This window comes from Bidens hawaiensis, unplaced genomic scaffold (genome assembly GCF_021521415.1).
Source record: "Bidens hawaiensis isolate Kalapana, Puna unplaced genomic scaffold, B.hawaiensis_p1.1 tig00019096_1, whole genome shotgun sequence".
NCBI classification, from domain to species: Eukaryota; Viridiplantae; Streptophyta; class Magnoliopsida; order Asterales; family Asteraceae; genus Bidens; species Bidens hawaiensis.
In genome coordinates this window covers 139,464-155,355 of record NW_027492903.1, presented here as the reverse complement: position 1 = coordinate 155,355, position 15,892 = coordinate 139,464, and the positions used below count along the sequence as shown (strand labels likewise).

Here is a 15,892-nt window from a genome sequence, read left to right as displayed (position 1 = left end):
CATAAATATGTATATAATCAATTGACGAAAAAATAAGCTTTTATTTACACTAATACTCTATGTAGTTTGTGTTTCGTTATGTGTACCGTGTTGGGTTCGACCTGTGTTTAGTGTTGCGATGTGAGGACAAAGACTCAGAAAGCTGGGTAGAATCATAGAAACCTAACTAACTATACAGTTGAAAAAAAAGAAAATATAACACAGAAGGGGAATAGAACCCGAGTTCCCACAATTGGAAGACATGAAAGTTACCACTAGACTATGTTTCCACTTTGGCAATGGGTTCACCCACAGTTTACATGTGGGTTCACTCTCATATTTTATATAGACACTATATATAAAATCCAAAACTCAGTGGGTTCCCGTGACCCGGACCCTTGTACATAGATCCGCCATTGCCCAAGAATACCATTAAGAAGGAAACCCGTGAGAAACCCCAATTGAGCTAGGTTTTAAACATGAGGCCTTAAGGAATATTCCAAGCCTTATATTGTAGACTCTATAAAGTTACCGCTCATCTTTTATACTTCTCCAAGCCCCAGCACCGACCAAGAATACAAAAGTTACTCACATGTTGAGCTGAACCCACCGCTTACCCAAACATGTAAGTCTAAACCGAATATGTTAAGGCTAAACCTAAACCAACAAATTTCATGTCAAAATTTGCGTCATGTTTACATGTAATAATAAATCACATCCAATTCCTATTCACTCAAGATTTCAAGTACCAATGGTGGGCAAAAATGGCTTACATGCAGAAATTCAACAACATACATTAATTAAAGGTTTTGATTAAAAGTAAAACTCAACTATTTGAATTTCAAAACACATGAACAACAAAAAGAAAATTAATGTTCTGTCTGCCTTCTTGATTCCTCATGAAAACAATTACTTGCACACCACACCACACAGCACATACTTTTCGCCATAGGAAATCATAAATCCAAACAATTGCCTGCATCACATCAAAATTCGCTTGTCAAATCTTCAAATCCAAACTAGTAAAATTTCATCGCCTTTTGCGTGCGAAATGAAGAAGATTAAAAGAATCATGTCCAGTTTAATAAATACAAGTCACAGGAAGTTTGTGTTGGCTCATAAGCTCATTTAACGTTGTTTGCATACTTTATAACTACCAACAAAGAAAGCTTTCAACTCATGTGATTGCTAACAAGATCAATCAATCAAGCCCTTTATATCCCACCGCATAGCACGCTATCGGTAGGGTCAGGGGAGGGTGAGATGTAGGCAAATCTTTCCTCTATCCGTGAAAATAGAGAGGCTGCTTCCAGAGAGACCCCCGGCTCATAAAGCTACATACAGGTAATCAGAGTAAACATACATCCTACAAGCAAAGACACTTAGCAATACATAGATAGCAAACTATCAAAAAAGCAAGGAATCTATAACCTACTAAGAATATGGCATAAGAATCAAAAAGCAGCATCAAACAAAATATATACATAAACAACAATGAGCAAGGCTAGCCAACTAGACTCTAAATAGAAAGCTAAGCTAACTAGGTACCTTCCCCTAGAAGTCGCTAACCTTAATCTTACGTCTCCACGAATCTCTATCCTGGACCATGTCCTCAGAGAGGTGCAACTTTGTCAAGTCATGTCTACATACAGGTGATTGCTAACAAGATAATATATGAATTATATAATGCATAAAACACATATTTGTATAAAAAATTACCAATAAGGTTTCTTTAATTAAGCGACATTGAAGGCGTCACAGGAAAACCTAGCAAGAAATAGGTAATTAGTGAATTCTCACAATAACTTCTTTGGTGTCTTCAATACACAACCAATTATAAGTAGAGAACTACATAATTATGTACTTGAACGTAGTGCATGAAAGACACGGCATAAGAGATAATAAGGAGCATCGTATGAATAAAAATTAAAGCCACATGTGCCTATGTTTATGTGGTTTTCACTGTTCTATACTTAAAACTAGTTTTGTAATAAACGACCCTCGTGTTTATGAAGATTAGTATAGCTGAACCGAATTAAATTAGAAAATAGTAAAAAATTATTATCTTTTAATTTAACTGCTTTTAAATGATAAATATTACTCAATAAGTAGTAGCATATAAAATGTTGCACAATCATCTAACATATATATGTAAAAAGTAGCCAATTAAATAAAGGTTTCTTCATCATATTATAAGTATCTTCTCTAGCTCACTTTGAATTTTTCAATCATTAGAGTATGATTATATAGTACCCGTATTCAACATTGACATGTTTACGAAATATTAACAATTAGTTGTATTTATTTTAGTTTAATATTTCTTCATCATATTAATTTTCATTTTATCTACCAAAGTGCAAGCGCCTATCCTATATAATCCTGTTACTACAGTCTACATTCACTTTTAGGCACATATACTATGAATGTACTACAAAAGCTCATAAAGAAATATAACACATGTTTTTTTGTTAAATTTGTATGTAAAGATATATATATTTAACTTAATCTACGTTAACTTTTCCATTATCTTGTTTACTTCACCCAAAATTCAATGAAGGCTCTTATGGTTTAAAAGTTATCTTCGTGCTGTGCTTAAAAATGTTGTAATCATATCCCGGTTCTTAATGATCCTCGTTGCATAACGTCACATGAAAAATATATATTGGTCAATATTATTAATTTATTTGTCCTTATATTACAAGTAAGCATAAAGACGCATTAATGGTGGTTAAACTTTGTTTTCTAAGTTTCTCACCAATCTGTTTAAGCCTACCATCATGTATTACTGAATATAGCCGCATCCTACTATGTTGATCATTCAAGTAAGTGTTAATTAATAAAGATATATTCATATGTCACACATTATGCTCATCCAAAGGACTAACCAAAACTTGAATTACATAAACACATCAAAATATTTATAACCTATAACATCATCAGCGTCAGGCCATGTATAAAATAAAATCTCAAACTTTAATAGCTCATTTTTTTTCTCGAACCAAGAGAGATCAAGAAAGAACTCTTGTTATTATTATAAGATCATGATTGAATCAACGCCATCACTCGCGATCGTAATAAGTATAGGTCATCGAGGGCACCTACTTGTCCCTTCTAAATAAAATTTACCATTTGGCCAACAATATACAAAATAAATCTCAAATTACAACAAATTTCCTCCACCACCGACTTGTAATAAGCATATGTCCATGTGTCATGTTAGCTTTAAGTGATTCAACCTTAAAACTATGACTAGTCCTTTGAATATAAGATCTACCGTTTGGCCAACCATATAATAGATAAAATCTCATATACAACAATGTATTGCCTCTATCACCCCGCTTGTAATTAATAAGTATATGTCATGTTAGCTTTATCTGTAGCAGCATAAAAACTACAATCGATGCCTACTTATCTCTCTTCTAAATAATATCCATCATTTGGCCGAACAAGTATAAAAAAAGCTCAATTAGAACAAAGCATTGCCTCCATCACCCTAAGTATAGGTCATGTTAGCTTTAGGTGTAACAACCTTAAAACTACGACGTCTACTTGTCCTTTCAAAATAAAAGTTACCATTTGATTTTTATGAAGAGCTAAAAGTTAAATTGTGGTTTCACCTAAAAAAACCATGGTAGGTGTAGCCGTGTGGGATGTTCAAAATATCCTAATCCGAACATTCAAATGATACTAAAGCTTGAAATTCGGAACTCAAATTAGCCGAAAATTTGGATATCCAAACGTCAAATATCCTATTTTTAGATTCGGATTCGAGTAGCTATCTTTAAATAATTATTGTATTTCAAATATTTGAAATATTTTATCTAATTGTTTATAAATTATAAAAATTAGTTATACTTATTAGATATTTAGAATTTATTTTTTTTTTCGTAAATGTCATCTATTTTTGTTATTTGTTTACTCCTTTTGAGTAAATTGAAAATTACATTCTTTATATTTGTGTTAAATTCTAGATTATGTCAGTTATGAAGAACAAGAAATAATGTATTAATAACCAACAACATAGATGATGTAGATGAAACCCGCTGATGCGATATGGCCACAAAGCTACACATCAACAATTATATGTGGGATGTGGCCATGAAAAGAAAGGGACATTGGGGAATCCTTTCCCCTTGCCGAGTAACTAGAATCATTATATCCCCTAAATCGAGAGGGCCATAGCCGTTGGAAGTCTCGATTTTTAAGAGGGTTCATCATATTTGATTTTGGGGTTTTCAAACTGAATTACCCCTTTTTACGAGTTCTTTTATATTGTTTTTGTGTTGCATGTCTCGATTTTTAGGATTTCTTATTAACTTCGACTCCGTCTAGTTTTACTTAAATCGATTTTGGTCAAACTCGATCATGCCCATGTGTTTACCGAAACGAGCTGTAGATATTTGACTAACGAAATCAGTTGATAATGGTGATAGTGTCCAGGTGATCGAGGACCCGATGGTGATTTGAGTGGGAAACCAGAATTTGAACAGGTTGCTTGCATTACACAAGGAAAAATGTGAGCTGATTTCGGTGGAGCGAATGGTGGAATATGTTTGAGATTTTAAGTGAAAGTAGTTTATGTATTTATTTTTTTTAATTGGTTATTTTGAGATACACATCAGAGGTAGAAAAGTTATTTTAATCCAACTTAACATGATTTTTAACGTTTGTTAGTGGAAATGACAAGAACTGTAACAAGTATTAAAGTTTAGAAACGTGTGTTCACTGTACTTATTCAAGTTAAAGAACATAATATGGAGTTTAGCACAAAAATAGAACATAGTTTACAATTTTTCTTTTATATTTTAGTTTTTTCTATCTTGAACTTTCATATGAAATAAGCAAGTCGAAGTTGTATGTTTTAATTTTATTTTATATATTCAAATTTAGTATTAAACAGACGAGTTGTATGTTTTGATTTTTGTTTGTCTTAAACTTTTGTATGAAACAAGCATATTGTATTATTCAAATCTTCATTTTAATATTGGGATCCGTATCCGAAACTTCAAATATCCAAACTTTCAAATACAGATTTGAACCTAGAAATCAACTCTTTAATTTTATTTAAATTAATAGTACATTAAGTTAGTTAATGTGTCAAAATGCATGCTAATTTCATATTCCAATTTTTTTTAGGGATGAGTATTAAGGACCCACGAATGAAACCCTAGCCAGGGGTGCGTGCTTGCCATTTCACATTGCTCGAGAATATTAATTTCGGTTTCAGTGTAACACCATTGGCATTGGGTAATAAACAAACTTAAAAGGATTTAATTTGAGGAAACTTGTCGGATTATTTAGTGAAAGTGGGTTCTTTTAATCTCAGTGGTTAACACCTGTCCTTTCCTCTAGACATGCTTGAAATTAAGGAAACCACCCACAATCCAAAAAAATCAAAACTTTAAAACAATTTAATAATCTTTTTATACATTTTTGTATTTATCCAATACTTGATCTACCATTATGGGTGTGTGTACAATTGTACATATACTAGAAATTAAAGATAATCTTTTTAAGAAGGATGATTAACATGTTAACAAACCAAAACTGAATTTTACTTAAGGATTTGTAAAGAAAATAAGTTTTGTATAGATAAAAAAATAATGACAAATTTTCCTAACAGGAGTGGGAATCTTGGTGTAATTTTAATTTTTCCTATTAAGTATTTGTATGCATATTTATTTAATGAAATGGTGCATCTTTTTATTTAATAAAATCAATTTGAATATTATTATTTTGTTCTTGCAATATTTCACTTTACGATGATTATATCTTAATCTTTATCTTATAATCTTTATGAAGTTATGACAATATGACTGCTTCAGTAATTAATTTAAAGTACTGTAGAAAGAATATAAATGTAGGATATATATGTCAATGAAATAATGCAAGGAATTAAAAATAATTGATAAGAGAACTAACCAGAAATGCAGATTAACAATTAGCTAGTTCTTTGATTTTCCCTTGTAATGATCAGAGTGACCACCACCATACAGATGCAGACGTTGAGAGTCATACCCAGTTGGTTGAAACTGATCAGGAGCCATGAAGAACGGAAAACTCGCAGAGGTGGATCCATCCGCAGGATGTAACGACCTTTGAATGTGGTGATGATGAGACAAATTTGATAATAAATTGGACTGAAGGGTCCCCCTATTCAAACCACCACGGGAGGATGATAATAATGATGATGATGCAATGGAGAAGTTTAAGTTATAACTCTCCCCGCCCCCACCACCGGCACCCACCACCGGTGCAAAATTCTCTTGAGGGAAAGAGAATTGTTGTTGCGGGTGGTGGGGCTGGTGGTGGTTTTGGGCAGGGAGGTTAAGATGTGGCATTTGAAAGTATTTCATAGCCGGATTGGTGTTGGTGGTGCTGATTCCGCTAGTGAGAAGATCCATGAACGACGAATTAACATTGTTCGCAACAAGAACATTTTCTTTTTCCTTTTCTTTTTTAGCCGCGGTTAAATCCCGAGCACGCTCTTGGGCTCGGATCCAGTTTTCGGACCGTGAAAGCGAAAGCCCTGAACCCTTACTTGTGTCTGATTGGCTACTATTATTATTATTATTACTATTACTATTACTATTTTGTTGGTGACCTGGATTTTCAAAATCCAGGTCACCTCTCACCTGCTGGTGGTTGTTTTGGCGGTCACCAGCAAAAGACGGATCCAAGGACGGAAGCTCGTTGATTGAACTGGCAGCCGCCTTAATCAACCACTCGATCGCCTTGCTCGGTTGGTCATACCCTAGCCGGTCTTGGAGGTCGTAAAACTCGATCGCCGTGGTTACCGACAACCGAATACGGCGGTCTCTCAGCCCCTTGGATGTTAAAACCTTACTATGTCTATTTTTTCCACCAGTAGCCCCAGAAACCCTAACTATCCGAGACGACGGCCACCCGCTAAGCCGCCCAAAACCGCCACCACCGCCGTCACCGCCGCCATTACAACTGATCTGAAACTTACTCACTTGTCTTTCAATTTCATCTCCCTCCATACCCTAGTTTCATACCTTGCTCACTCTCTCTCTCTCTCTCTCTCTCTCTCTTTCCTCCTTTCTCTCCCTCTAAAATAAAGAGATAAAACAGTGCAAATCTAGAGAGAGAAAGTGATTGGCAGACTAGATGTGCTCTTGTACTACTAGTTGGTGTACTTTGCATAGATAACAGATTACATTCCAAGAAAACACACACTAGTGGGTGTAAACATATACATACAGATTTATGTATGTATAAATTTTGTGGGTTGGATGTATATCATTCATGAGGTTTTGCAGGCCGGAGATGTCAGAAGGGAACCTCCGTTTAAAGCTTATATCTTTATACTGTGTCCTACATAAAAGAAAAGCCTATATATATAAGAGGGGGGTCAAGAATTGAAGAGGTAAAATGCAAGAAATTTATTAGTAAAAATGAAAAGAAATGTAAAATTAATGCTTTTAAAAGCCTTAATTAATTAATTAATTAATTAATTAATTGTGATATCTTAATTTTTTTTATATATTTGTGAAAAAGTAAATCAAAAGTTTTAAGTTTCTTTGATGATATGTGTCTGCTTTTAAAGCAACTCATGAAAAGGTCTAAACCATTTATGATACATAATTAAATGTCACCGGTAACTTTAGTTTACTTCTCATATTAAAAAATAGCACACCTTTGTAAAGTTATATATGTAATCTTGAGATTTTATTCAATATATCTCTAGTTGTGTTATAACTAGGGGTGTCAAATGTGTCGGGTTGGTAGGTTAACAGGTTGAGGGTTGGTAGGTTGACAAGTTGCAATGTACAACCCGAACCCGATCCTTATTATTATTCGTGTCAAATATGGCAACCCTAACCCGCACACACATAAATTCAGGTCGACCCGAACACAACCTGTTTAACCCATATTTTTAAACAAGTTAATTTATATAATCTGACATACAAATTACAATAACATCAAAACCATATTGCTAAATTCAAATGAAATTTAAATATGAGTTGATTAAGATATAGATGGATTTGACGATATGTTAATGCATATCGGTGAATGGATAAAAGGAATGCATTTTGGGTAATAAAATTTTGGTTGAGAATTTAAAAGTGTTGTTCACGAAAAATAGAATTTTAGATGAGACCTTAAAAGGTAATATGGGGAATGAAAAATAATTAAATTCTTTAACACATTTTAAAACTAAAGAGGGAATATAAAATTAATTTTAAAATATTTAAAATTAAACGGGTTAATGGGTCAACCTGTTTTTATACAGGTCAACCCGAACCCGACCTTTTTAGAAAACCGATCAACCCGAACCCGACCCATTTTTTAAACGGGTCGTGTTTGCCGATCCAAAACCTGTTTTTTTCGTGTCGGGTTTCGGTCGTGTCAAAAATTGACACCCCTAGTTATAACTTTGTTTACTAGGAATACATATACATCTCTCTTTTGTATAATTTTGTTTCTCTAAAAAAACATGCTGCATAACATCTTGACATGTTCAAGAAAGTTAGAGAATTCCGTTTGTAAGAACATCTATAACATCAAGCGTCTATGATATATATATATATATATATATATATATATATATATATATATATATATATATATTTATATATATATAAAAGGGTGAAATCTAGAGAGAACTAGTAAAGAATTATTTTAACTATTTTTAAAAAAAATATTTTGTGATTTTTTTTTCTTTCATTCTTCTAATAAGATATTGTTCCTAAAAAAAACCGTCGATGTAATGCGTATGTGCATTAATGTGTATTGTATATATAAAATAGTGTTTTATTGCATACAATACAACGCAAATACATTATCCAATACACACTACTGGATATATGCAAACACGACACTAATAATTGTATGCAAAACACATTATTGCATATATGTAATACAACACTAATGCACATATGCACTATATCGATTTTTTTTAATTTTTGTATATAATATAACATTATTGCAAATATACAATACAAACAACTATATATATGTTATTCAACACTATTTCAAATATCAAAATGCACATATACATTATAAAAAAAGTCGATGTATTGCATATATGCATTACAACGTTAATTTTATTTATTTTTATATTTTTTTGTGGTGAAGAATAACAACATATAAAAATGATGAAAGAAAAAAAAAATTTAAAAATAATTTTTTTAATTAAATTAAAAATACTTTATTATTAGTTCTCTCTATAAAACGGAGTTCTCTCATGATCCTCTCCCTATATGTATATATATAAACAATCATGTCTATTGTTATGCTATATTTCAAAAATACTCATTTTTTACATCAAACATTCATAATCCAATAAAAAAATATTAAAATAAATATAATATCTATACTATATATAATAGAAATAACACTTTTTTATGTGTCGCACTCACGTTAATTCTCTTCAATTATTTAATTATTAATTCAACTATTTAAATATGATCTTTCTTTAACCTCACACACAATTTAATTATTAACTCAGATATTCAAATATAGGAATTTATTAATATTATTTATTTGTTAATATTTAAATATTTTTTCTCTTTTTTTAATTCCTTACTATATATAACATATAGTTAGTTATAATTTTAATATTTAACTTTATTAACTATAATTATCAATAATTAGTTGTTGATCTAATGAAAGTTTATTGATAAGGCCACATATTTTTAGAATCAATAATATAATGTTGAAATGTTACTCTTTAATAATCTTTAATATTGTCACTTTAATACATCGAGATAAAATTGAATAAAGTAATAATTTACTTATTTACCCTTACCTTTTCTTTTATTTTATCTCGTTCCTATTTAATTTTTCTTAAAAAACATAAAAGTATGCATATATGCAAAATACATATGCATATCCTGTATGTGACAATTGACAAATGTGCATTCAGACAAACAACGTAAATACAATATTTATAAAATATAAATATTAAACATATACTATATATAAAAATAAACATAATATTGTATTTATCTTCTATACCAGTTAGTACCGATAATAATTCAAAGACATACTTACATAGATTGTCGTTTGTTAAGCCCATTTTGTGTTAGTCTATTGTATTTGATTATGTTTCATCGTTTATGTATGTTAGCTAGTCAGATTATGTTGCTTTCTATGTTTGGGCCCAAGGGCATGTATGTTGGAGCCCATTGAGCCGTGAATAATGAAACGATAGTGCATGAGCACACACTATAAATAGTGTGTGTATATCATGCACAAACAACCTTTTGTCAGCTTGTGTAACCTTATCTTTACTTTCAAGCTCTCTCATCTCCTTTCTCTCTTTACCTTCACGAAAATAAACAAAACCAAACAAGATCCGAAATCTCGGTTCCTCACTAGTGATTTCTGCTAGCTAATGTTGAGATTGATCCAAGTAAACTAGTGTTGTGTTGTTTGATCCGCCCAAGGGACCTACAATTGGTATCAGAGCTTACGGTCTCTACTAGTTGTGGATCTTGGGTCACAACCTTGGATTTTGGCCTTGTTTGTGTTGAAGACGGATTTTCAAGTGTATTAGTGGGTTACGGGTTCCTTAAAGTGAAGATAAAGTATTCAAAAGTTCAAATCTTCAAGTGTTCAAGCTTCGGGTTCAAGTTTGTGTGTTAGTTTGTTAAGATTCAAGGATTAAAGTGCTTCAAAACTCAAAATTTGGTTGTCAAAGTTGTTTAAATATGGATTTCTCATAGATCCATAAAGTGACAAGTTGATTGAAGTGACTTCCTTAAAATGAAGATCTTGAAAAAGGTGACAGAAAGTACAATCCGTACGTTTGTTTAAGTATAATCTTTTCTATTCGAATCTGTCTCCAATCAAATCGAATCAAAGTGTTCTCTTATCGAATTGATGGTTTCCTTGTCGAATTGAAAGTATCGAATCGAGTTTATCAAGCAATCGAATCGAATCTCCAATTTAATCGAATCCACAAAGTTTTCTAATCAAATCTCTGTTTAATCGAATCGAATTCAAGAAACATTTCTAATCGAATCAGACTTCTAATCAAATCGAATCACCATTCGATTAGATTAGACTATTCGAATAGAAAAAAACCATTTGATTAGATATCTTTGTCATTCGATTACATTTCCATTTGATTACATTTGTATTCAATACTTTGGACTTGTATTTTTCAACAGAATCTGTTTGAACTTGTGATAGATCTTGAGTTTGGTTAAGCAATGGATAATGTAAATGAAGAAGTTAAAAATGAAGTCGTAAGAAGTTATTTGATCTTTGAGAACGAGGCCGGAACTACAACTAAGCCTCCTAAGCTACTGAATTGGGACAATGACTCTGAAGAGTTCAAATGGCATTTTAATAACTACATTAGAATACTTGATTATGCACTTCTTAGACCCATTGAGCAAGGTCCTCACATTCCCATGACTACCACTGCTGACGGTCAAGTTCCCAAACCCGTGACTTCTTATGATGATACTGATAGAAAGATGTTTAGTGAAGACCACAAAGCGTACGATGTTCTTAGTGTCTGCCTCTCACGTGAAATTGCTCAAAGTCTAAAAGATTACACCACTGCTAAGGGTCTTTGGGATGCCTTGGTTAGTAAGTTTGAGGGAAATACTGAGATGAGGAATAACAGGGAAGGAATGTTGAAGGGTGAGTTCAACATGTTCAACCATGTGCAAGGAGAATCGGTCACTAGCCTCATTCATATATTTGAATCGTTGATTACCAAGATCAAGAGTGCTGGAATTGAATATGACCTAATTGAAATCAATGACAAATTGTTGAACTCCCTGCCATATAATTGGAATAGAAATGTGATAGCAATCAAAAGAAAAACTAACCTCCAGATCACTCCTCTTACTGATTTGACATCCATCATTAAGTCATTTAAGATGGATGATAAACTTAGAATGGGTAATCACATCAGTTCTCTTATTCAAGATGGAACATCCACTGTGTCTGGGGTAAGCACAACCTTTCTAAGCCACCCACAACCTACTGCTGATGTTGTTAACTCTGCCTTCAAGATAACTACAACCCCTCAAGCACCATTAAGTTTAAGCTCCTTTCAAGATGTTGTTGACAAAGCTGTTGCACAAGCTTTAAAAGCTCATGGGATCAAAAAACCCACAAGCAGTCAAGCTCACCCTGTTCCTTAAACTCTTTCAGCCGATGACTGCAACGTGGCACTGTTCCATGCCTTTATGGAGAGCCATGAGGAGTTGTTACAAGAAAAACTTCTTCCTCCTTCATTTGAGCAAGGATACCTTCCCGAGCCAACAAGAAGGAACTTAAGAAAATGGACATCAAGTACTAGATGGCCATGGCCGTTCACCGAACCTCCAATTTCATGAAGAAGTATGGCAAGAATATCTTCAGAGACTCGGATGGGAATAGTATTGGGTTTGAGAAGGAAAAGTTACATTGCTACAACTGTAACGAATCAGGTCATTTTGCAAGAGAATGCACCAACCCACATATAGCTGTTAATGACTTCAAGATCACCGAGATGACTGACAATGAGAGTGCTAAAAGAAATGGCAAGAATCCTGTTCCAAGCTACTCCACGAAATCAAGAGTTACAATAATTGGTCAAGGAAGTATATCCAAAGGGAACTTCGAGTCAAGCTCAAAGGCCATGATCACCAGAACAGCCGAAGCAACTCAACCAGATTGGAAAGGTGACCAATTTGAAGAGCTGATCAATCCACTGACCTTTGCTAGAATAGATTTTGGATAAGAAGCTAGCACCTCATCAAACCAAACTGCTGAAGCACCTCCATCTGCCTCAAACATTCCCGAGGTACACAAACTTTGCTCACAAGCTTGTATTGATAAAGTTATGAACTACAGAACTCATAAGGCTGCCCTTATAGATGAAAATCTTCGCATTAAATGCCAGAATTATGATCTTTGGAAAGCATATAAGATATTTGCCACTAGGATAAAAACTCATAATAATGATATGGCAAAGCTCAATGAAAAACTTTTCCAAGCTGAAATACTAGTTGAACATCACGAAAGACGTGTTGTTGAACTAAATGCTAAAATTGAGAAATTAGAGTTAGATTTAGCTCAAAGGAAAATAGTCGTTGACATATTTGAGTTAGCTTATGATAAGCTTAATGGAATAATTGGGGCACAGATTGGGGTGAGACAAAATACGAGAATAGGCTATGATCATACTTCTGTTCCACATCCTTTTAATGAGAATTACACTAGCCTTCCTCACTTTAGTTTCAATTCCCCACCTGAGGATGAAATGGTCTATGGAATTGGACACGTTCCAAAACCAAAGACATTTACTCCTATGTCCCCAAGACCGTTGATCTCATTCTTCCATCAATTAATCCTAATGGTAATTAATTTTCTTTTGCAGGTTGTGTAGATAGAAGTGACTGTGGAAATAAAAAACTGTTATGGAGATAAAAAGATTTTAAATTCACTTTTTGATTCAAGTGTGAATCTAAAACCACCAGCTGTTAACCATGAGTGTAATAATAATACACTGAAATATATTTTGAACGATCATGTACTTTGTGAGAGTGTTGATGTTGGCACTTCTCTTAATGATATGAATGAAAATGATGTTTCTGTGTCTGATAGTGATTGTGAAACAGTATTTGATGAAACGTTCAGTAATTGAAACGTGCAAGAAAATGTGTTTGTTTAAACAAACATACATGGCTGTTCTTCAAGAGATTGTATAGTATAGAGAGATAAAATTAAAGGAAATTGTTTTGAAAATGAAAAACCTAGTACTTAAGTAAATATGTACCGCCACAAAGAAACTCTTTCTTTCAATCAACTAATCAATTTAATCATCCTCAACTATACAATCATTTTGACAACAACTACTATGGTTTTCATCAACAAGATTATGTCAATTCATTCCATTCAAATGTTTTTGATGATCAGGGTTATAGATCAGATAACATGTTTGTTCCTTTCCAAACATCATGTTATTCACCACAACCAATATTTCATAGTTCAGACAAGTTTTATAGGGATGCTAGAAAAAGGCTTTGTTTTGTTTGTGGTAACCCATCTCACCTTGAAAGACATTGTAAGAAATGGCATAGAAAGCAACGAGAAATGAACAGTCAGTTTAATCAATTCCGTTCCACGGCCACACCAAGCCTAAGAACAAGAAATGATAAATCTGATAGTTCCGCTAGTGAAATGAATGTGAGATCCAAGAACAAGAAAACCAGTAAACCACCTTTTTGGATAACAAAAAAGGAAAAAGCAAAAAGGAATTCTAAGATTGAAAAGTCAAAAAATTCACCGAAAATAAACAGGAAAAGGAATACAAATATTGAGAAATCTGAGGATTTTGTTTTAAAACCAAAAAGAAGACAGTCTAGAAAATCTTTCAAAATCAGGAAACCTGCACATGCATGGATTCCTAAGGATTGTTCTTTTGATTCTGACACATCCCAAAACTTCATAATTGATGAAACGAAAATAAAAGATGGTAATTCCATGGTCGACCTTCCCGAGACAACTAAGTCTCGGGAACCCATGTCTAATTAATTGCTAATGTGTGTAGGGTCAGTCAAGAAGGTCTGTCAATAGCATCTGGTACTTAGACAGTGGCTGCACTCGACACATGATGGGAGACGAGTCCTTACTGTTCGACGTTAAACCGTTATGGTGGACATGTTTCTTTCGTTGGAGATGTGGGTGGTAACATCACCAAAAGAGTACGAGTGTCAAATGGGATTCTGACGTTTGATGACGTCAATTTGGTGGAGCAACTGAATCACAATCTGCTTAGCGTCTTACAAATATGTGATCCACAATACTCAACATTGTTCACTGAAAATGAATGCTTGATTCTTAAACCAACTTTCAAAGTCCTAGAAGAATGGATTTTGATGCGTACTCTGAGGCACAATGATGCCTATATATTAGATATGAATAGTTCTTACTCATGTAGGACCGCTTCATGCCTAATATGTAAGGCCTCGGAGAATAACTCATCTCAATGGAATAGACGTCTTGGCCACATAACTTTAAAAACTTGAATAAGCTGGTCAAAGATGAGCATGTGAGGGGAATGCTTGTTAAAACTTTCTCTTGCATTGAAAAATGTATTTCGTGCTCTAAATGCAAGCAACACAAGCTCCCTCACAAGCCCGAGACGATACATTCCTTAGATTCCATTCTTTAGCTGTTACACATGAATTTATTTGGTCCCATCCATCCTTTGGCAATTAGCCGAAAAGCCCATTGTCTTGTGATTACTGATGATTATTCTCGTTTCAGTTGGACTTTCCTTTTAGGGCACAAGGATGAAACCGCTCAGTTTTTTATAAAGTTCATTACACTCGTGGAGAGGAAGACAGACAAAAAAGTGAAGTGTATAAGAAGCGACAATGGGTCAGAGTTTCGCAACCGAACAATGAATGACTTCTGCAGTTCAAATGGAATAGACCGCCATTTCAGTGCACCTTACACCCTGCAACAAAATGGGGTTGCTGAGCGTCGTAATCGAACACTGATTGAAGCTACTAGAACTATGTTTTTAGACTCCAAACTTCTTTTGTTCTTTTGGAGTGAACCAATCAATGCTGCTTGTTTCATTCAAAACCATTTGATCATAAACAAACGCTTGAAGAAGACTCCATTTGAAGTATAATACAAGACAAAGCCACAAGTCAACTACTTCAAGACATTTGGATGTCCATGCACCCTGCTCCATACTGGTGCTCAGGCTGATCCAAAGTTTGCTAAAAAAGTAGATGAGTGTTATTTTGTTGGTTACGCTGCAAACAAAACTGCTTATCATGTCTACAATAAGAAGATGAAGCTGATTCTTGAATCATTCAACGTGACCTGACTGGTTGTTTGACTATGATTATTTGTTCAAATAGTTTGTGGCATGTATACTCTACCACCACAAACACCCAAGTTCCATCTTCTTTACCCAAACCTT

At 33.6% G+C, this 15,892-nt stretch overlaps 1 protein-coding gene across 1 annotated transcript; it reads right to left on the bottom strand.

Moving 5' to 3' along the window:
* Positions 1-534: 534 nt before the first annotated feature.
* On the bottom strand, positions 535-7,520 carry LOC143557730 (uncharacterized). The gene is made up of 2 exons (XM_077046735.1): positions 5,902-7,520; positions 535-955 (listed from the first exon to the last, which is right to left on the bottom strand). Exon 1 carries the CDS (start codon positions 6,981-6,983, stop codon positions 5,925-5,927), a length of 1,059 nt encoding a protein of 352 aa, XP_076902850.1. The 5' UTR covers positions 6,984-7,520; the 3' UTR covers positions 535-955; positions 5,902-5,924.
* Between the last annotated feature and the right edge of the window lie 8,372 nt (positions 7,521-15,892).

Excerpts from the sequence above, each read along its gene's own strand:
- LOC143557730 (XM_077046735.1), bottom strand. The coding sequence starts at position 6,983 with ATGGAGGGAGATGAAATTGAAAGACAAGTGAGTAAGTTTCAGATCAGT.